The sequence below is a fragment of the Zingiber officinale genome, chromosome 7A, assembly GCF_018446385.1.
Source record: "Zingiber officinale cultivar Zhangliang chromosome 7A, Zo_v1.1, whole genome shotgun sequence".
Taxonomy (NCBI): domain Eukaryota; kingdom Viridiplantae; phylum Streptophyta; class Magnoliopsida; order Zingiberales; family Zingiberaceae; genus Zingiber; species Zingiber officinale.
The window spans coordinates 133,359,363-133,383,418 of NC_055998.1; the positions used below are offsets into that span (position 1 = coordinate 133,359,363).

The following is a 24,056-nucleotide window of genomic DNA, read 5'->3' on the forward strand; positions in this document are numbered from 1 at the left end:
TGATTTTAAATAATCAGGAACTAACATTTTAATATGTTTAAGGTTTCTTATTGACATGAAAAAAAAATTATGTAAACATCTTAAAGTCTTATTTTAGTTTTATATTTTTAAGATAACAAAATCATTTTGATTTTAAATAATCAGGAACTAACATTTTAATTAAAAAAGCATTTCAGATTTAACTAGCATGATTTAAAGGTACTTTATGTATCCAAAATAATTTATTTTTTCCTCAAAAATTTATAAATAAAATTTTTAAAAAATACCTATCTTTGAGTTTTATCCTCCTTGATGACTCAAAAAATTTAGGCCCCAAAAAATGATTAAGGAATCTCAATAATAACATTCTAGGCTAATTAAAACTCTTTCTTATGGCAGCTTTGGAGGCTTAGGACTCAAGAACTGCATACATGTGACCTATATATTGTGATTGTGTTATGTATGTTACAAATTAATTTTATTTCTTAGTAAAAGGCCCACATGTTAGAAATAATTTTATTTCTTATTAATTAAATGATTCACATTATTTTTATTAAATGTCCTACATTATTTAAATCTTTATCGTTTATTTCTCATTAAATGGCCAACCTTGTTTGACTTTATTATCATTTATTTTCTTATTCAAAAGCCATATTATTTAATTTTATTATAATTAATTACTTTATTAATATTGATTAGAGACCGTTTTAACCAAATAACACTAATCATGATGGATTGGTCCGTCCCATCAAAATTGTCTACTTATCAAGGTAAATAAATTTTGAGTGACCGATTCTACTCATCACAGTTTTTTATTAATTATCAAGATAAATAAAAAAATATTCACAATAGACAACCTAGAAATTGAACACCTCGTGATTACGTGCCCTATTTGAAAAAAATATTTACAAATATATTATAATTAGAGATCGAAACATAAATATCTAAATGATTACTTATATTCTTTACAGGGATAACAATTCTAGTATTCATATAAGGTGAAAATAAAAAATTTTAATTGAAATTAACGAGTAATGAAATATTAAAAAATTGATTTCCCTCTACCCGTTAAATAAATCTTTTTCTACATGAAAATTGTTAAATAATAATAGAAGTAAAGAGGGAGAAACATAAATTTCAAGTATATTTACATATTCATGATGATATATTTAACAATGTAATTTTGGACTTAAAATATAAGATGTTGTGATTGGCAAGGTATAAGTTTGAGTACATATGAGTTGATCATTAAAATTTCACAATGTTATTGGGCAAAAAGGTAAAACACTTCCTTCCAGCGTCCCTATCAATCGACAGATGGAATCCTCTAATGCACAATTTGTGGATCATAATTTATGGACCAGAGGATGATCCACTTATCATGATTAGTAGATTATAATGAATCTCATGTGTTTAAGTGATGGGATCCATCAAAATGGACCAATCCATAAAGTGGACCGTCCTCTAGTCCGCAAATTGCGGACCAGAGGATCCGTAGAACCTAGATCTCTTGGTCAATAAAAAAGTGGATTAAGGGATAGACCACTTATAATTACAGTCGGATCGTGACTGCGATTCGACTGCAATCGGTTGCGATCCCTCCTTAGGTTCAATGTTCCCCCAAGTTATAGTTGGGATCGGGATGAGTGACCGGAGGCTATCTGGAGGCAGCCCTTGCTCGGCGTCAGGCTGCCTGACCACTTGCCCACTATTGGTAGCTTCTGGACGGCCTCTAGCCACTTACCTTGACCCAAACTATAATCAAGGAATAGTGAATCTAGAGAGGGATCATAACCAATTACGGTCGAATCACAACCACAATCCAGCAGTAATTACAAGTGATCTATCCCCTGATCTTTTTTTTTTGGACTAGAGAACCTGTCCTTTGTTAACTGGTCTCATGATCAATACGGAGAAGATAAATCAAGAAACTATAAATAATGAATGTATGAGAGGGTCTTTTTAACCCTCAACATTTTTACCGAGGATCGACCCAGCTCTATTGTGAAACTCCCATACATTAATCACTAAGCCATGTCTAGGAAACAAAATCTCGCAATGTTAGCATGTTCCAAAGAGTGTTAATCGACCTACTTTAGTTCTAGACATCACAATGACTTACAGCATGTTATAAGTAGAGTAAGGAGACTACTAAACAATTTGAGTCGATTGGAGAAGATCAGTTGACAATCAATGGTTTATAGTCAATTGGATATAAGGTTTAGGCATTTCATGTTGGGTGTTACAGGAGACGAAGGAAAATGGAGTCCTTTCGTCTCTCTCGTTGCTGCAAACGCCAAGGAGACGAAGGGATGTCTTTTCCCCTTCATCTTCCTTAATCTTCTTATAAAGGTGCGTCCAAGCCTTTGAGAAGAGGACGAGGGTGCAGAGGTTTTGAAAGGTGATCAAAGAGGAGCGCAGCGAAGTGTGAGGTGATCAGCGAGCAAAGGTGAGCATTTAGAGGCTGGGATTTGGCTCATGAACTTTTAAGTGTTTTCCGGTTGCCCCGTGATCGTGCTTCCGACAACGACAGCCTCTTCGTCGACCGACGTCTTCAGTTGTGATTTCTTCGGAAGATCACTGTGAGTGGTTACCGCTTTCGTTTTGTTTTATTTCATGCTCTCAAAAAGATACAACAATGGTATCAGAGCATAGTTTTGAATGCATGAAAATCGACGCGGAGATCACTCTCGCGTTTTTTCTTCTTCTGTCGCGAAGAAGAAGATGAACAGTGAATAATGTTCATCAATTGAATCGATTATTCAATCGATTCAAAATCGCACAGAGTTCTTCGATCGATTCATGGATCGATTGAAGAGAAATAAAAAACGTGAACAACGCCGTTTTTTTTTGACGAAGCACAGTGCTGAATCGATTCATGAATCGATCGGAAAAGAAAAAAAAATGAAGATGCACAGCCTTAATCGATTCATGAATCAATTGAAGAAAGAAGATGCACAGTATTTTTGACGAAGCACAATAACGAAGAAAAAAAACATGTAAATAAAATGCATGCATGTTTTATTTTTTTTTTCTTCACGTGCATGAACAGTACTTAAAATTTAATTAAATATATTAATTAATTAATTAAATATAAAAGGAAATGTATTTATTAATTAATAAATAAATATTTAATTAAGTTATAGTTCAATTTACTAAAAATGGAATCATACCAACTTGTCCAATCAAACCCAAGTATGGTTTAAATTATTAATTGATTTAAGCTGACCAGTTTTATTCAATGATACCTAAAGCTGGTTCAAATTATTTGTTAGTTTAACCAGCTCGGTTTATTATTGAATTAATTAGGGTGATCTTGATTACAGAAGTTGGGTTGATCAAATATGACTCGATTAGTTCTGTTGTGTCAGATTTGATCATAAAAAATTAGATTTATTCTAATGGGTCAGACTTGGATGAATCAAACGGACCTAAGTTTGATCAATAAGTCTGAGATTGACTCAAATGAGCTTAAACAATAGCAGAACATATGTCAGAAATCTCTGTCCAATTAGATTAGTTCTAAGAAGGACAATAAACTAAGCTTAAGATTCGGACTCCTGATTGACCAGTCCAATGGGTCAGTCGACTTAAACTCTTGAAAATCAAGAAGATTTATTTTTCTTGATTTATAATGATGGTATTATGCCTGTATAAATTGAATTAAACTGGTTTTGTACTGGTTAGTCTGTTTTGTACTAACTTGTTTAAATTTAATTTTTCAGATGACACGGACTATTACCATATTGACTTGTCGCGAAGTGCGGCGAAACCAACTCTGAGAGGAGATTCAGGAGATAGAGTATAAGTCTACTTATGGAGTCGACGGACATATTAGACGGCTTGATATACTATTTTGGAAACTTTATAAGGGTGAGAAATTATATCATGACAACTAAAAACATCATAGTTGAACTCAATAAGGGTGAGAAATTATATGGGGATAACTACAAAATCTGGCACCTCAAGATACAATATGTTCTTGAGGAACAAGAAGTTCTAGAGGCTGTAAATCAAATCATGGAAGAACCGGTTGATGGTTCTACAACACATCACAAACGTGACCTTGATGCCTATAAGGCATGAAAAAGGAAGGACTCCATTGCTAAGGGTATATTGATTAGTTCAATGGTGGATGACCTGATATTTGAGTATGAGCCATTACCATCTGCTCATGTTGTCTAGGCAACCCTTAGAGAGAAGTACAGTGGAGTAAGTCTGAGTAAGCTCCGTCAGCTAACTATCAAGTTTGATAGCTGTAAAAAGAGCTCGAATGTTACCATGGCCCAACATCTCAGGGAGATGGATAACATGATTCGAGAGCTTAAGACTGCTGGTTATGCGTTGACCGATGAACAACAGGTTCAGACAGTTATCCGTTCCCTTCCTGATTATTGGGAAATGATGAAACAGAATCTGACCCATAGTGAGAGTATCAAGACTTTCACCGATGTCTCACGGCATGTTGAACTTGAGGCGGAGAGGATTGAATCCGCAAGGATTTCTGGTCAAGCTTTTGTAGTTGAAGGTTTTGGTTCCAAGAATAAGAAAAGATGGTTTAAGAAAGGAAAGGGAAAAGGAAAGGAGGCTAGTGCTGTTGCTGTTAAAAATCAAATCAAGAGGAAAGAAAAGAGATATGGACAAAGACCTATGAGCAAGTTGACTTGCTTCAACTGTGGCAAGAAGGGTCATTTTGTTCGGGAGTGTGCTGACCCTAAAAAGGTAGATCCAACTTTGTCTTCTTTCCACAAGCAATATGTTGCAAGTACAGTGTTATTAGCTGATTTGTATCCTTTGTGGATTGTAGATTCAGGAGCAATGAACCACGTAGCACGTGATCAAGCTACATATGTGGAGTACCGTCGAGTACCAGCTGGCAACAAATGGATATATGTAGGAAATAATGCAAGAATTGAAGTCAAAGGAATTGACACTTGCAAGCTCAACCTACGTGGTGGAGGCACCTTATTTCTACATGATGTCCTGTATGCTCCTGAGATTCGACGAAATCTAGTTTCTGTCATTTGTCTTCTTGATTTAGGTTATAATGTAATTTTTTATAGCCGTTGTGTGGAATTTCGAATTAACTCTGTGTTAATTGGGTATGGTTATGTAACAAATAGTTTTATGGTTCTTGATGTAGAACCAAATAATAATGATGGTTGTTTTTCAAACATTACTCTTACTAGTAATGCTGCTGTTAATGACTAAATTTGGCATGCTAGGCTAGGACATATAGGACAAGAACGAATGAATAGATCATCTAAGGAGGGCCTTTTAGGCACTCATGCTAAGATTAATTTGTCTATATGTGAGCATTATTTTGCTGGAAAGACGACTAGAAAACCATTTGGTAAGGCTATTAGAGCTGAATCACCATTGCAATTAATTCATTCGGATATTTGTGGTCTGATGAATATGAAAACTAGAAATGGGAGTTCTTATTTTATTACATTTATTGATGACTTCACGCGTTTTGGTCATGTGTATTTGATTTCTCACAAATCTGAAGCATTTGATTGCTTTATTCGTTACTTGAACGAAGTTGAGAATCAATTGGAACGTAAGGTTAAAACCTTACGTACTGACCGTGGAGGTGAATATTTGTCTGATCAGTTCAAGACAATGTGTAATGAGAAAGGGATTATTAGGCAACTAACTATCCCTGCAACTCCACAGCAAAATGGGGTTGTTGAAAGAAGAAATAGGACTCTTCTTGAAATGATTAGGTATATGATGACGCAGGCTAATTTGCTAATCTCCTATTGGGGAGATGTATTATTAGTTGTAGCCTATATACTTAACAAAGTGTCTTCAAAGTCAGTTCCATCTACCCCACATGAACGTTGGACAGGCAGAAAGCAGGATTTAAGTAATCTGAGACCTTGGGGGTCAACTACCTACGTTCATGATAAGACTCACGAATATGGAAAATTAGGATCCAGAGTTAAGAAGTGTATCTTTATAAGGTACTCTGAGACTTCTAAGGGTTATGTTCTTATTGGTGAGCGACAAGATGGAACTATCTCTGAAATAGAATCAAGAGATGCTACTTTTCTTGAAATTGAGTTCCCAACATGAGGTAAACTTGATAAAACAATTCCTCTATATGAGATAGAGGAGAAGGATAATGTTCCTTTATCAACAGATCAGGAGATGCCTGAATCTAGTCAATCGAGTGGGAGTAATTTGCCACTGAATGAGTCAGTTTCTCAACAGTCTAACCTTCAAAGAAGTAGTCGTCAGATTATTTCTCGGAGAATGTTTGATATTGAGAATGAGGCATTGATGGTTCTCCCAGTTGATGACGAGGAACCTCGAACAGTTGAGGAAGCTTTGAGAAGCTCTGTTAGAAAAGAATGGAAAATTACAATGGATGAAGAAATGGAGTCAATGAGAAAGAATCAAGTTTGAGATTTAGTCGATCTACCTCCAGGCCGAAGGGCTATTGGGAATAAGTGGATTTTCAAAGTAAAGAGGAAAGCAGATGGATCGATTAATCGATACAAAACTCGATTAATTGCAAAAGGATATACCCAAATAGAGGGTATTGACTTTAAAGAAACATTCTCTCCAATTGTGAAGTTTGTGTCAATACATGTCATCCTAGTTATAGTAGCACAATATGACATGGAATTACATCAGATGGATGTAAAAACAGCTTTCCTTAATGGTAATTTTGATGAAGAAATCTATATGGTACAACCAGAAGGTTATGTTGCTGAAGGCCAAGAGAAAAGAGTGTGTAGACTTCGGAAGTCTATATATGGGCTAAAGCAAGTATCAAGACAATAGAACATAAGATTCAATGAAGTAATATTGTCTTATGATTTTAAAATGGTCAATGAGGATCATTGTATTTACCTAAGAAAGGAGAAAGGAAAGTTTGTCATTTTATCATTATATGTTGATGATATGCTAATAGCTGGAAGCGACATAAAGTGTGTGATAGAGGTCAAAAGTTGGCTTTCATCACAATTTGACATAATAGATATGGGAGAAGCAGAGTACATCTTAGGAGTGAAGATCGTTAGAGACCAATCAAAAAGGCTTTTGAGTTTGTCTCAAGAAGCTTATATCACTAAGATGCTACAACACTTCAATATATCAGATTGCAATATTGAATAAACGCTTATAGCGAAAGGTACTATTTTGAGCAAAAGTATGTATCCCAAGACTCCTGAGGAAATAGCCGAAATGAAGAAGAAACCATATGTCAGTGCTATTGGTAGTTTGATGTACACTATGTTGTGTACTCGTCCTGATATAAGCTATGTTGTTGGCTTAGTTAGTCATTTCTAGTCAAATCCAGGATCGAGACACTGGAAAGCAGTGAAGAGGATATTCAGATATCTCAAAGGAACAATGGATTATTGCCTCTGCTTCTAAGGATCAAAAATGAGCCTAAGTGGCTACACATATGCAGATTGGGCAGGAGACCTTGATGGCAGAAAATCCACATCTGGCTATGTCTTCTTGCTGAATGGTGGCGCCATCTCATGGAACAACAAGAAGCAGGCTTGTGTAGCCTTGTCAACAATGGAAGCTGAGTATGTGGTTTGTGCAGCGGCTATGCAAGAGGCTGTCTGGCTAAGAAGGTTCTTGAAGCATCTGAAGATTGTTGAGGATAGTGGGAGTCCTGTTACAGTGTACTGTGACAGTCAAGATGCAATAGTTTTTTCCAATGAACCCAAATATCACAGCAAAGGCAATCATATAGAAATTAAGTATAATTTTGTAAGAGATATTGTTGACAAGAAAAAGATAATTCTTGAGTACAATCCTATACGGAATATGTTTTCTAATCCTTTTACTAAGCCATTGACTAAAGAGTCATTTCATAGACATGTGAAGTCTTTGGGACTTCGAAGAATGTAACTAATTGTAAAGACATTTTGATAAATAAAAGATGTCATGATCTATTCAGTGTATATGTCTTTTTTACATTTGAATAAAAGTCTCGATAAGCATGTTGGCAGATTGGGATTGGTCCACTCACATGGACAATCATCTTTATTTGTTAAGTACAAATAGAGGTAAGACCGTTGCTTATGGGATAGCTTATGTAGCTGTGAATAGAGATATACCCATAAGTTAAGGCCGCCTTGATAATTGTGTTAAGATGAGATCATTTGTGTAATGATTGGAGTAAATGCACCCACCATTTACTGAATCTGCTTAAAGGCCAGATTAGAATTCATATGTTGAATTCAGGATTAGACATTAGGTATGTCTAGATCGAAATCTGTACAATGTTAAATTTGGGAAAAACATGTGCTCTTTTTAGTAAAGAGGATAACATCGTAGCATGTGATTCATACAATATGTGTTATGGCGACAAGAAGGGTAGTAGAAGAATGGATCCCAGTTTCTTTACTGTGTGAGACCTTTGAGATTATAAGTTAATCTCAATCTTACCCTAAGTGACTATTTAGCTGTTTACTTGAAGTTTTGATCAGTGTCTGCTACTTTAGCATGTTTCCTATTGGCTATGGATGATTCGGTCTATGGAGCATAATTAGGAAAGCGACTGATCATAATGAATAGATTCTAGCTAAAAAGGAAGATTAAGATTGATTTACATCTGTAACATTTATTCACTGGTACCAGTTACATTTTTAGTTCAGTACATAAAATATAATTGTGCATAATTTGTTTGATTGGAGATGTTGAACATGCTCTTGACATATAGTCAATATGAGGGATTAGAGATGTTCATAATGATGTAAATAATTTAATCTGGGATAAAGACAAGTCATTTATGTCTATGATTCGTTCTATGGACATTTATGTCTCTGATTCGTTCTATGGAGCAGCTAAGTAAGGTGTGACAATCTTCTTAGCAGTTGAATGCTCAGTGTGCTTGCTATCGCATGACCTATTTTCCCTAATGTATGGAATGGATGTTCTTATTTGGTCTTTGTGACTAATTAATTTTGCTCTGGTCTTCGTGACATGATCACCTTGTAGTCTATGTGACTGACATGGTCTATGTGACCATATAACCTTATGGATTGACTTGGATGAGTGAGAGATGTTGGACGTTACAGGAGACGAAGGGAAACGAAGTCCTTTCGTCTCTCTCGTTGCTGCAAACTGCTGCAAACGCCAAGGAGACGAAGGGGCGTCCTTTCCCCTTCGTCTTCCTTAGTCCTCTTATAAAGGTGCGTCCAAGCCTTTGATAAGAGGGCGAGGGTGCAAAGGTTTTGAAAGGTGATCAAAGAGGAGCGCAGCGAAGTGTGAGGTGATCAGCGAGCAAAGGTGAACGTCTAGAGGTTGGGATTTGGCTCGTGAACTTTGAAGTAGTGCTTTTCGGTTGCCCCGTGATCGTGCTTCCGACAGCGACAGCCTTTTTGTCGGCCGGTGTCTTCAGTTGCAATTTCTTCAAGAGATCATTGTGAATGATTACCACTTTTGTTTCGTTTTATTTCATGCTCTCAAAAAGATACAACATTTCAATAGTTTGGTTTCAGCAATAGCCAACTAAAGAGTTTTTATTCAACTAGAGTCGAGTGACAGTTTTTTCCAACCATTAGTCTTAAATGCCCATATTTGTGTTATCCAGTCAATTAGAGTAGGGTTTCCAATTGATCAGAGGTCTAGTCATTTCAAATGTGCACGTTAACATTGGGCCATATATATATTATTAGGTTGATGGTTGTAAATAAAATTTTATATTTTGAATATATCAAAAGATGATGTACTTAACAAAAAGATATTTTCATTGATATAAAATTTTTTAATAAAATTTTAAAATAAAATCATTAGGATTTAGGTTATCTTTATGGAAATATTTAAATTATTTTTATTCTAATAATTAGCATAGAACTCGGACTACTAGAATGATTAACTGTCGACTACACATAAGAGAGACGACCAAACACCAGACAGAGAAGTCCTAGTTACAATTATAGGCAAAGAGTCCTAGTAGGTCAGTTGAGGGGTAGGAAAATTCTGGTAGGTCAAGGATTAAATGACATCAAGCGGGTAGGCTTAAGTGGACGACCTTTTGTTTGAGGAGGGATTGTTGGGTTGCAATGGTTGTAAATAAAGTCTCACGTTAAAAATATATGAAAAAGATCATGAATTTATAAGAGAAAGATATCTCTATTAGTATGAGACATTTTTAGTAGAGTCTAAAAATAAAATCACAAAAGATTAAACTTAAAGTGAATAATATCGTATAATTATCGAGATATCTATATCTATTTTGATCCTAACATATATAAGCTCTTTGTATTTGTTGTACTCAAGTTGATTGAGTGTCCAAAGTAATCTAAGATCTTTCTCTTAGTAATATCCCTTGGACAAGGTTAGAAGGCTTTTAAGGAGAGGTAAGAGTTGTTGTATTGAGAAAAATCACACTTAGGTTAAATCTTGCTAATTGTTTGTGGAAATTCCATTAGGTTAAGGTAGCTTGCGACTCGTAGAGGTTTGCCCTACTGCATCTTGTGAAGGGGTGTATTAGTGGAATCCTCGCAAGCAGTGATGCATCACATTCATCCTAGGCAAGAGAGTAAGTAGATGAGTGAATCTAAGACGAGAAGTTCAAAGCGGATAAATGGGCAAAGGTAATCTTAAAGTGTGGATTTAATTTCTAAAGGAGGAATTGAGCAAGGTTAGGGACTTCATGGATCCAATGGATCTTTGGAATAAGCCGTGAATCTTCATGACAAACCTTTGCAATAATAAGTTGAAGTTGTTAAAGTTGATGAACCCAAAGAATTACAAGTTGAGTTAGAGAAATTGAAGACCAATGCTCAATCGTGAGCTTATAGAATAATAAAAATTAGAGACCATCCTCCCCTTTGATTTATTGTACAGTGAAGACTTCTTCACGTAATTTAGGGATAGAATAATCATCTTTGCTATAATTGTACACATGAAGAAAAAAGATGCCTTCAACCTCTACAACATTAAATTGTGTAAAAAGATCTAAGAAAAATGTGACAAGTTTTGCTAGTAAGAAGAATGGACACCAAGAACAAATTCAAACCTCAAGAAGGGCAAAAAAAGAAATCAACAATGAAAAATATCGTCATGGAAAGGGAAGAATATGGAGAAATGAAGAAAATGAAAGTAAACGAATAAAGAGAAAACGAAAAGGAATCCACATAGACCACCACTAGTTATTCACCAGATGACGACTAACTATGCCTCTCCATGAGCAAGAAATACATGAAAAAATAATGAGTTTATTAGTATGAGATCATTTAAGTAGAGTTTAAAAATAAATTCATAAGAATTTATATCAAAAATGAATAATATCATATCAGTATGGAGATATACGAATTCTTTTGTCCCAATTGTGCAGGACCGGACAAAAAAATAAAATACATCCATTTATTGATGTTTATAATAAATAAAAAAAACTTGGCTCTTGTGTCATAATAGAGAAAAATAAAGATAAAATAATAATAATAATAATAATAATAATAATAATAATAATAATAATAATAATCTTACTCTACTATTTAATTAAGAATAGAGATCCTTTAAAAATTAATTTTAGTGAAGGCCAAAATTAAATAACGTTAATGTCTTTTTTTTCATACTGAAATAAATTTTAATATTTATTAGTAATTTTCCCTAATTATTTTTTATAAAAATATGTAATGTCATGATTCTTTTTAGTCTCATATCTTAGGATGGACAACATGAAAGAGAAGATTCTATAAATATCTTAGGCCGGTGACATTAGAAAGCATATATTTTTTAGTCTTTTGGTTGAGATCAAATGCAGTATATGTTATTATCAGTATAATATATTCTAAGGGAGAGTTCGTTACAATGACTTGCTATTGGAGTTCTCAAACGTCACCCTTACGTTACACTACTGCATGAGCATGATGCACCTTTACCAAGTTTAATATAACACATTGAAACGTGTGCGCACGATGACTAATAATAAAAAGAGAAGGGAGAAGTTTATTTCAATGATAAACAAATGAAATGGCATTTAGAGTATTGATAAAATTAAAGGACTACATAAGTAATATTACACTATATTTTGATAGATTGGTGGATTATGATAGACCTTATCTTATTACGGATCAGAGGATTATCCATTGATCGTAATTAGTGGACTATGATGGACCCCATCTATTTAAGTGATGGGGTAAAATGGATCAATCTATAAAGTGGATCATCCTTTGGTTCGTAAATTACAGACCAGAAGATTCGTACTCAAATTTATTGTCAAATAGATTTCTGATAGGTATAAATACTATTTTAAATTATCCTTTGTCCCCTATTTAGGAAGGTCGTTTGACTAAAGTTAAATAAGTTTCGGTAATTTATTTTCTTTCTGCGTGTTAGGAGTCGCTCTGAAAAAACGCTAAGACGACGACATCACCAGCAAGAGAACTAGGGTTGTAAATGAATCAAGCGCTTGTGAACAAGCTTGGTGTTCGGTTTGATAAGAGCTTGTTTATGTTCGTTCAATATACATAAGATTAATTAAACAAACAAGCTTGAACAGCTCGTTAAGCTAAACAAACAAGCTTGAACACATATGCGTTCAGCTTGTTAACGTTCGTGAACAACATTCGTGAACAATATTCGTGAACAACGTTCATGAACAATGTTCACGAACTATATTCATTAATAAAACTCTTTTCAATATGCTAAATAAACAATAAAATAAAATAAATAAATAAATTTAAATTATCAAGCTCAATAACCAATCAAACAACTAAAAGTTTTAAATAATCAAACAAGTTTGAATTGAGAGCTTGATAACATCTAAATGAATCAAGCTTGAACCAAGTTCAAGCTAAGCTTGAATCAAGCTTAAGCCAAACTTGAATTGAGAGTTTGATAACATCTAAATGAACAAACTTCAAACTAAGTTTCAAACAAGCTCAAGCTCATAAAAACTAAGCCAAGTTTGAACACTAATTTCAAAAGTTTGATTCATTTTAAGTTCGGCTGGGATCGATTTGATTATCTTATAAATAAGTTTGAATATCTTAAAATTCAACTCGGCTCGACTTATTTACGGTCCTAGGGAGAACAAGATGTAAGCCGTAGATTAGATAGATAAATTTAAACGTTTATATACGATCAAAAAATTAAAGTCCTTTTCTGACGGTAATATAAGAGAAAGAGATATTCATTCTTTGACGACTCTATTTAAAGTAACTTGGTTTTAATTTTCGTCTAAATATAAATGCCCCAGGTGAAAAAAAAAAGACGTTTTTTCTTCTTCTTTATGTAGCAAATCTATCTCATCCCCGTTCAGGAACAGTTCGTGGGATTAGCAGGCCACATCGCTGTCCTCTGCTGCCGAATTAACGTCTTTGAAATGCATGAGCTTTCTATTTTGGAACAGCAGAACAGGCAAAAGTATAGAGCGGACAGGAAGAGGAACTACAGGTTGCGGCAGCTCAGCTGGAGGAGCCCAGAAAGAGGAATTAGGAGAGGGCGGGAATAATGCTGCCGGTTCCGTTTTGAAAGCGTCCAGAAAAACCGTGCCATCCTTGTAAACCGCGCAGATAAAGCTGAAAAGTGTGCCCAAGGAGGCGACTTTCCTCTCCTGTTCACATGCGTAGGCAGCCTCAGGAAGAAGGTGGTAGTTTGTAGGTTTATTGATAGATTGGGTGGCTTTTCCAACCTTGGCATGCGAAAAAGATGAGAATTTTGCGAGGAAACCGGAGTGACAACGACAAACTCACGCCGATTTCGTGTCCTCTCGCATTCCGTCCATTTGGTGTGAATGATGACGGCTTTTTCAGCGGCGTCCTTGGAGTGACGCGAAGAAGTACTTGATCCGAGTTGCGCTTTCCTTTCTGTTTCTTTTTGGGGGGATGTTGCATCTTGATGTTAGTAGTCGGAAAAGATGGAACTGAGGGGGAAAAAGTGGAGTTTTATATGACCGTAAGCTTCTCTTCGACTTTGCTTTCTGGATCTTGTGATGAAATTTTCATTTGGTTTCAGTTGCCTTCTCTTGTCTTTTATTCCGATCTTTGATCGGCGCTCTTTTTTTCGTAGGCATTTCGTGTGCTGGCCAAGTGTGAATTTTTTGGGCTTTAGACTTCGGCGGAAAAAGGGAGGTGGAGTCGGAAAATTGCTGCTGCTTCATTTGATGATTGACATCTCAAGATGGACCGCCGGAGTTGGTTGTGGAGGCGCAAGTCATCAGAGAAGAGCCCCGGTGAGACAGAGAGTTCGGGATCGGTATCCTCTCAGTCCGAAAGATACTCAGATGACCAGGTTAGTACTTTACTCATTTTGGTTTTATGCCAACTCTTTTTTTTTTCTTCTTCTTGTTTTGGATTTTGGAAGCGATCGAGTTTTGCAGCACGGTACTTTCATGGTGAATCTATGGAATGTGCAAGGCTCAGTAAAAAGTTTGAAATTGTTCTTATTTATGTGGGTATTGAGTTGTTCATCTCTGGTGGCTATTGGCTGGCTATCATGTTGCATCAGGAGTTTCCTTTGTCTGAGCTGCAATTTCGATGGGCCATTTTTCATTATTTCTGATGATATCACAAGTTTGAGTAATTAGAGTTTGTAGATCTTTCGCTGAGATTAAATTAAGATTAACATTTAGAGAGTACTTCATGCGAGACATTTTTCCTACACTGCATTTCACATAATGTCTTTTCATCATGAGATCTCTGCTATGCCCCTGAAGTTTCAATAATGGTAAATTAGAAGTATCTAAAACATATTAACAAACAACCTGTGCAACTGTGATCCGATGGTCTGATGTTGGAGGAGTTGTCGTTACTTCAAGTTTGTTTATTGTTGAGTGTTTGCTCTTGATTTTCTAGTCAGAACAAGAACCAAGAGCTGATTTTTGTTCCTGGCCCTTCTCATACAGTCATTCTATTTAGTTGCATAAAAGTAATTGATTGGATCTATAACTTACTTGCATGCTCAGTGAAACAAATTGCTATAGGGCACACCAATATCTCAAGAGTGGCACTTGTTAATTGAAATCTATGATATAGATAACAAGACAGCTCTCTTGAGGGATTCAAATATTTTCCTTTCTCTAAATTCCTCATCCACTTCTGTATTCTTACTGAGGAAATACACCCTTACTTCAATGTGATCATTTTTGTTGTTTGCTCAAAAATAGGTTACAAATAAACAATATTTCTTTAGAACCTTGAAATATCAAAGTCACAAAATCAAAGTATGGGTATGGCTTCTTTTAGCTTCCATTGTTAGGAGACAAGTCTCCTTGGATTTGTTATGAGAAGAAATATCAGATCTTCTTGAGAAAGTTGTTTAAGATAAACTTGATTTTGTAGTGCTGTAAATTTATTACATTTATATAAAATTTAACAGTGATTTTTAACTAATTTAAAATTAGATCTGCAAGATTCATTAGTTGGACTACTAATAAAATAAATCCATTCAAGTGGGTTGTTTTTTTGGTCTTTTTAGCTTTCAGATGGAGTGTTGGAAGCATAGATGCTTCTTCTATCTTACTGTATTAAAGACTTATGATCTTCTTTGATTATCCGGATCACTAATATGTATGGACCTCATATGAGTCATGAGAGGAGAAATTCACTAATGGCCATTTTATCAGTGGACTTGGGGATAGATTATGGCTAGTGGGGAAATTTCAACTGCACTTCAAATCCTAATGACTGGTTGAATTCACTGACAATAGAGTGTCATCTTATTTATTTAATAGATGAATAAATTGATATGCCTTTAATTGGGCATGCCTCACTTGGAGTTGCTTTTATGAGGGTTGCCTATGTTTTGCTACAATCCATTGCATTTGTCTAAATGCAGTGGAAGTTGTTGTTTTCCATGGAAGTAGGGTTGTGGGTCTCATGGTGACTCTTCCTGATCATATTCCCTTAATCTTCAATGTTGGCAGTTTATGTACTTTTAGGCAGAAGGAGGCAAATTTGAAAGTTGTTGGATCCGTTGGTAGGATTTTTATGCCAAGCTCTGTTCTTGTTGATTAAAGTTAGGCAAGGCACTAGCTCCACGAGCTATGACACTAGCTGAAGGGATGGGTAAGTAGGGTCTGTGTCCATCAGAAGATATTTCTAAGATATGAACAGGAAAACATTTATGATTACAGAGTTTCACCTACCTATTGAAGCTATTTTGGTGGTGAGGTGTCTTCCAAGTTGATGGACTTCTACTAGTAAAGGTTAGCATCGTGCTAAGGTACATTGAATTCAAGATAAAGATGAATAACTGTAAATACTTTCAATGTGTTGCTACCGAGAGCAAGTGTGGAAGCTCTATTGTTTTTTGATGCATCCACGTTTTGTGATTCCAGGAGAGTCCAAGTTTTATAAGGTTTCTGGGATCACTTTAGGTGTCATATGGGGGGCGCTCATAAAATTTTGTATGGCTTCGTTCCATATTGTTCCCTATTAGTTTGAGCTCTCCAAATGGGTTGGTTTCACCATCTTTTGGAACTTGGGACATAGTAAAATTAACTTCTCTTGAATTTTTATTGATTCTAGGAGGATTGAGCTCATTCAAATTCCTTGAACTACTTCTACTCTCCTCTCATTCTAAAGCTAGAGAGTTCTTGTATTGTTGGTGACTTCGGTAGATTGACCCCACTGGAGGGTGAAGGATGTTTGCATGGGAAGGCAACTATGTTTGGACCACAAGGTTGCAAAAATGAGTAAGGCAAGTCAGAGAGGTGAGGAATGAGAGTGTCAACAAGCAACGAGAATACAAACAACAACGATCAACGACAGATGAGATCACCAAAATACTGACATTAATTTTCTCAAGAATTTGAACCTTTTCAAGGCTATGCTCACCCTTAATTATCATCCAAAGAGAAAAGTAATCTTTTATTTGTGTCAAAATGTTTTACCCCACGAAAATAAATTTCTAGCTACCTCATTGGTAGAGGTCTTCAGTTGTCGATTTCCCTACAAAGGAAGGAAAAAGCTAGGGAATGAAAAAGATAGAGGAAATGCTCATAGGAAAAATAGTAAAATATTGTCCATTTGACTCTTGGAGGGAAAGAAAAAGGAAGGTAAACTTAAATTTCAAATCTTTATTGATTAAAATATAAATAATTAACAAAATAACTTTTTGAAGTTTGGATTCGGTTCCATTTCACATGAAAGTGGCAAATATTTCGCCCAAATCGCAATTTAGTGGAAAACTCTCTCATTTCTGCCAAAGGAAACAAAGGGAAAGTTAATGGTTGGGCTAGTGTGTGGTTTTCACGTGGGAAGGTTTGAGATAGGGAAATTCTATCTCTTTATCCTTTTTACTAATGTTCTTCATAGAATTCTCACGAAAGGATATTATTTTGGGGTTTCATTATGGAGTGGTAACGGACTTTATACTCCGGGGAATGTCATATAGAATTTTCAATTTGCCTTGCTTTTTGAGAAGGTGAAGGCCTTCAATATGTGCAATCTTTGCATCCTCATTTTATCTTCAATTGTCTTTTTTGGTCTTTTAATTAATTTTTTGAAGTCCTTTTCATATAGTGGTGCAAATTCCTACAATTTAAATGCGGTTTTTAGATATTTTCAATTTCTTACTTGGGGTCTCAACTTGGTGTTCTCGGCCTTTGAAAGAGGATTGAGAAAAAAACTCATTTCCAGCTCCTCATGGCACTTGTTCTCCATCAGCATTGAATGGTGAAATGCGTGAAATTTGTGACTCTTTCTCCATGCCTTTTTCTCCATCAAACATTCACTCCTACGAATGGTGAAATGCGCGACTTTTTCTTCATCAGCATTGATTAGTGTAGTAGTGTCCCCATAGCTTGGTTTTATTTACTTTCTCTCCAGGCCTTTCGAGCAGTCACGGGAACATGCGTTTAACAGTTGTGCCATTGCCAAGAGAGGGTGTAGGATGAATTTAGATGCTTTAATCTACAGTGGGCTGATTCTTCCTTGCCTGCAGCTTGAAGGACTGGGTTTGAAACTTTATACAAGAATCTGACTTATATCATAGCATAAACTTGTTTTTTTTTTTTCAATATGAATTCATAATGTTGTGTTTGAAGGTTGCCGCCAAAATGCTAGGACACATGGGTATGATTGGCTGCAGTTGTTATACTGTTGACACTCTTGTTTTGCAAAGGGTGCTATCCTCTTATATGGGACTATTCTACATCTTGTACGGTTTCTTGATGTCATTGGTTGAAGTTTGGAATTGTTTGGACTTGCCTTTTTTTAGAAATCTTAGATGTCTCTTGATGTCTTGGCCTTTGGAAGGGTCACTTTTGTCGAATGTTTGATCTTGTATCATGTAAGACATGGTTAGGATAACTATTACCCACGACAAACAGATTAGTAAAATCCATGGTTTGAAATCTCTGAGGCATGGTCGAAGCTACCAAAACTCGATACTTTTCAACACAAGCAATATCTCTCCAACAGCTATGATAATCATGTCAATGAGTATCATGGCATGCTGACGCTTACCTCTTGACATAGTACAACACACATCAAGATGAATTGGGTTAATGCTATTTTTTTTATAGCTTGTGTATATAAATATAATGTGAAAATTGTGTCTTTCTAGATTGAATATAAAGTTTGAACCTAAGTATTTGTTCTCTTATCTTCTTTTTCTTCTCCATTTCCTTCCTCTTAGCATCTCAAATTTGTCACTGACACCATAGATTGTAACGCTAGCACACTATCAAAACAATATTCTTCTAGTCAAAAATCAAAACTCTGGTTTGGCATGGCTCGAGATTTTGAACCTTGGTACAATCATATTAATCTGGTGACCTCTTCCTGTAACCAAAATATAATAACTTGTGATGTGTTATTATCTTTTAGATCCTGCAGTTTCTATGGATGGTTTGTTCACATCCTGTAGTTTTTACAGCCATGTTAATCATCAATAGTTGTTATGCTCTACATGTTTGTTTTCTTCACTGTTCTACACTAATTTAATTGTCGGGTTAGTTCATTAACATTTACATATCAACTTTCTTTAACAACAAGAAGCAACAATTTTCAATAACTGAGTCCCAACTGTTTGCATAATTCCAATAGTACAGGGAAAAACTTCACCATGACATGGCGGCCTAAGGAAATAATCCTTCAAGTGTTTGATATTCCTTCACCGACATGTTGCATCACATGCTGTACCCATATGTTTGATAACATTTTACCATAGTTTGTGTTCATAACATAAAAAGGGAAATGCATATTTTCTCATGTTGAATCTTTTCTTAACAAATTTTAATATCTTGTAGAGATGTCTCGTCTTTTGATCTTCCTACTTCAAGGCAAATAACTGAAGTTATATTCTAGACTGCTACTATAATTATGGATTTCAGGCAGATGATTCATTTTCATGTATCTCCGAATTTTGAAGTGATTTTCTTGTCGCAAGGAGAATCTGTTATTTCGTAATATAAATAAAATGTGAACTAGAAGGGAAACTCAACTAATACATAAGCTGTATTCAAGAACAATGCAACTTGATACTCAATACGTGATATGAGTATCCGTTAGTGGCTAAGATGAAATGTTTTGGCTGTGCTCACCTTTACCAGCGGGCACTTGAAAAAATGCTATATCGTAAGAATGATTATGGATGTTCTTTGTAAAACAGGAAGCGACGAAGGCTTCTCCAAATGATACTTCAACTAGCCATGCACAATCACCAGAGGTTGCATCCAACACTTGTGATTCTGAAGTTGATGAAACTGTGAAGAGATTGACCCAGAAACTATCGGCTGCTCTTCTCAACATCAGTGCCAAAGAGGAACTTGTCAAGCAGCATGCTAAAGTTGCAGAAGATGCTGTCTCAGGTAATCTGCCTCGGTTATGCGAATCACTATCTTAAACATTGCCTGCAGTTTCTTTGCTACTACTCATTTATTAATTTCTCACATCGCATTTTAATCTACTCTTAAATTTGATAGGCTGGGAACAGGCTGAAGCTGAGGTTGTAACACTCAAGCAGCAGCTTGAAACTGCTGTCGAAAAGAACACTTCCCTTGAAGATAGAATTAACCAACTTGAAAGGGCTCTCGAGGAACGTGTCAGCCAACGCCATCGATTCAGGGAGGACCAAGAGGGTAAAGTTCATGATTTGGCCACCGATAAGGGATGTAAGTGGGAATCTGAGAAGCACGAATTTGAAAAACAACTTGCGGAAACCAAACCACATCTTGATACTGCAAAAATTGAATTGAAAGCACTTGATCATGGACTTCAGGCACGACTAGAAACTGTTGAGAAAGAAAACACAGCTCTGAAGAGTGAAGTCCATTCACTGTTCAAAGATCTCCATGTTTTATTACTAGAGAGGGAGCTAAGTAACAAAGCAGCTGAGACGGCTAGTAAGCAACACTTGGAGAGCATAAAGAAGATCACCAAACTTGAAGCCGAATGTCGTTGGCTACACCATATAAATTATAAGCTATCATCCACCAGTGATCCCAAAGTAATTGGAAGCTCAATCTGTGTGGAATCTTTCACAGATAGTAAATCAGATAGCGGAGATAGGTTGACTTGTGTAGATATTGAACTTGGATGCTCAGATTCATGGGCATCTGCTTTAATTGCTGAGCTTGATCAGTTTAAGGGTGAGAAACCAACTTCAAAAAATATTGATGCTTCTGACGAGATTGAGCTTATGGATGATTTTCTTGAGATGGAGAGACTCGTTGCCTTGCCTGAGACAGATACTGGGATCATTCAGCTGGAAGACAACTCCTGCCAGGTTATTAACGACAATTTGCATATCAAAAATGAAATCAAGGACCATAAATTGATTAAGTTAGAAGAGAAGGTTGAGAAGCTTGAACATGAGAAAGAAGAAATGAGGATAGCTCTGGCAGAATCACATCGCCAGCTTGAGGTCTCTTGCAATCTGCTGATGGAAGCCGAAAATAAAATAGTTGAAATGCAGACAAAGATGGACTTGGCCAATGAATTGAAAGCGAGGACAGTTGTGGATTTGGAGGGTATGTGGAAGGAGCTCGAGACTCAGCTAGAGTTATCATACTCAGAAAATAGAAAGCTTTATGAGGAGGTATCTTTATTAGAAGAAAGGCTCAAGGCTGATCGAGTCATGTCTGCTGAATATCAAGCTGAATTAGAGATTGCTGTGGTTGCTCGACTGGAATTGGATTCCCAGCTGAAGTCAGCTCATCAAGAAGTTGGTACTCTCAATGAAAAAATTGGAGTCTTGGAATGCCACTTAAAGGAGGGAAGGGCACTGTCTTCAGAATTAGAAGCAAAAGTCAATGCTTTACAGGCAACAAATAAGGCATTGGAAACTCGGCTTGATCATGCAAATTCAGAAGTTGGGAAGATAAAGGAGAAGGTTAATTTCTGGGAATTGAAAGCTGACGAGGAGACAAAATTATCTGCAGAATATGCAATTAAACTAGAAGCTGCAGAGGCAGCAATTATGAAACTGGAACTTGATCTCGAGTCAGCGAAGGAATTTGCTAATAAAATAGAGGCTACAGAGGCAGCAAAACTGTCGGTGGAAATTCAGCTTGAATTAGCACATTTAGAAGTTCAGAAGCTGAGTGATAAGGCGAGTTTTCTAGAAAGGAGAGTAGACGAGGAGAGAGCACTGTCTGCAGAATATGCAGCTCAGTGTCATAAATTTGAAGGTGAGTTCTTAAGGATTAGCCGAGAAGCTGATCTTTATAGAACTTCAAGATCCAATCGAGAATTTAAGATTAAACAGGTGAACCTTCTTACTATCAATGATCTGCCTTCGCCATCAATCTGTCAAATCTTATGTTTCAGTGGCTTACTAATATTTTCCCTTGTACCATAATAGTTCAGTGCTTCAGAATGCTGTTTCTCATCTTCTAAATTTCTCATTAATAGGCATTCTACATTAGATGGAGTTTCAGTACCATACTTAGTCAAGTTCAACATGTTTGTTTTGTTTCAGGAAAGAGAACTTGTTGTGGCTGCTGGAAAATTGGAAGAATGTCAGAAGACGATAGCCTCTCTAAATCGACAGTTGAAATCGTTGACGACTTTGGATGGTGACATCCTTGAAGCTGAGATGCTAGAACACCGTGTTAGCATTCAAGATCACGATGGTAGCAATGCATTCAATGGTTTCCTTTGCAATAATCCATTGGAGGTAGTAGGAAGTTACAAATTTTCAAACGGCAGCGAGAGAGGTTCGGTAGAGTCTTCTTCAGCGTCTTTGCTTTCTTCTGCTTCTTCCCCTAATTCATCTGCAATTACTAGAACATTATTATCTCGTAGTAGGAGCACCACTTGTTAGAAACAATAGGAAATAGAAATTCACCTAAAACCACTTTGGTGGTTGATATATTGTGAATTTACATCCAGAGATTGACTGTTGGTTGCAACTCACCCTAAAGAGAAATGATGATGCAAAATTGTTCTTGGAATGATTTGTTTCTCGACAGGTTTTGCTGATAATATTTGAGTTAAAGTTGTGTTATGACTCGAAGAAAGCATCATTTGAACCAATATGAAGAGCTTTCTAAGAATTTTTTATGCTCAGGCTAAAGTAGAGGGAAGTCAAAATATTGTTAATATGCCAAGATGATCTAGTTTGTTTAATGAAATGTGGGTGTTCTCTAGCTTTTGTCAATTTCAATTAAATTTATATCAAAACCTATTCACTAAATGACCTATTTGTTTGGATAAATAAGCCCAAGGATGAATGGAAGAGTAGTTAGATGGATTTACATATTCATTCTTTTGAGTGTTCAGTTGGAAAGATAGATCGATAAAGAAGCATCTAAATTTGGTGAACCGAGGTAAAGATGAATCATATTATTTTTTAAAACTATTTTTGTCTTTAGAATGTTTTGTAGTGTACTTAACACCATTTGATTCCTATGCTTGTGCCTTCTTTTTAGTTTAATTAAGTTTTGCATTGTGTTTTCCTTGATAAGGTTTTAAATGAGTTAAGTTGAGTCAAACTTTGTGTTGTTCAAGTTTGTTGATAAGGTAATCGAGTCAAGTTTAAAATGAATTAAGCTGTTGAAATGGTTGTTCAAGTTTGACATGATTTCTTTTTTTTGAGCTTGAACTTGGTTAAAATTTGACTTGAGCTTAGTCTGTTTAGATGTAATTAAACTCTCAATTAGAGCTTGTTTGAAACTTTTTACATTTAAAAACTTATTTGGTTGGTTTAGGAGCTTAATATTACAAACTTGTTTGTTTGTCTATTTACCTGTTTAATAAGAGCTCTATTGATGAATATAATTTACAATTTTTGTTCATGAATATTATTCATAAATAATTCATAATTTTTCTTTATGAATATTAATAAGTCAAACGTATGTGTTTAAGTTTATTCATGTAGTTTAATAAGTTCAAGCTTATTCATTTAATTGATATTTTATATATTGAACGAATATAAATAAATTTTTACCAAGTAAAATATCAAACTTACTGACCAATGTTTGATTCACTTACAACCCTACTCTTTGTGCTTGCATACCCCATGTATTTTTCTTAGAAGGTCAAATAATAATGATTAACTCGTGTCTCTTCTTCTTGATTGATTGTAGGATCGAAAGTGCTAGAAGAGGAAGGGAGGAGAAAATAGCGCTCGTGGCTTTCACTTATATTTCGAAAATACGCAGCGGAATAGAAGTAAACGAAACAATCGTTAACACCAAGAGTTTTATTTGGTTCGGAGTATGTGGTGACTCTTACTCTAAGGTCCGTACGTAAGAGTGCTTTCAATGGACAATCACTAATCAATCCGGAATAAGTACAAGTACAATGATTGATTACAAGGAAAAAAACTTTAAAGAATACCAACAACTCGGAAATATTGATCTTCAGCGCGATGGTTATCGGAGCAGCTTTTGAGCATCTAGGAGGCGTTTTCTGAGTAGCTCGAAGAAGCGAAAGTCATTCGTTGTGTTGTATTGAAGCTTCTGGCCAAGACTACTTTTATAGGTTGTTACGAGCGCCCGGAATCCCTCGGGGCGCCTGGACCACGTTGCTCGACCACTCCGTGTGCGTCACATCAGCTTGTCGATAACTTTTGGGTTCCGGGCGCCTGGACTGGCTCGGGGTGCTCGGACCAACTCGGGGCGCTCGGACCAGTTCTGAGCGCTCGGGCCAACTTTTTCTATCTCTTATTTTCTATAAAACAAAGTTAGTCCAGACAAAAATAAT

General features: G+C 35.9%; 1 protein-coding gene and 1 pseudogene across 2 annotated transcripts; both read left to right on the top strand.

The window, feature by feature from the left end:
• Nucleotides 1-11,685: 11,685 nt before the first annotated feature.
• LOC122003345 lies at nt 11,686-11,839 on the top strand (annotated as a pseudogene).
• A 1,371-nt stretch (nt 11,840-13,210) lies between these two features.
• Nucleotides 13,211-23,566, top strand: LOC122002667 (filament-like plant protein 3). 2 transcript variants are annotated; one of them, XM_042557935.1, is made up of 6 exons: nt 13,211-13,857; nt 13,972-14,193; nt 19,519-19,717; nt 19,832-21,615; nt 21,829-22,066; nt 23,438-23,566. In XM_042557935.1, exons 2-6 carry the CDS (start codon nt 14,083-14,085, stop codon nt 23,473-23,475), a joined length of 2,370 nt encoding a protein of 789 aa, XP_042413869.1. In that variant the 5' UTR covers nt 13,211-13,857; nt 13,972-14,082; the 3' UTR covers nt 23,476-23,566. The 2 variants fall into 2 exon arrangements, with proteins under 2 accessions (XP_042413869.1, XP_042413868.1); XM_042557934.1 differs by lacking the exon at nt 23,438-23,566 and having other exon boundaries at nt 21,829-22,380.
• Nucleotides 23,567-24,056: the final 490 nt, after the last annotated feature.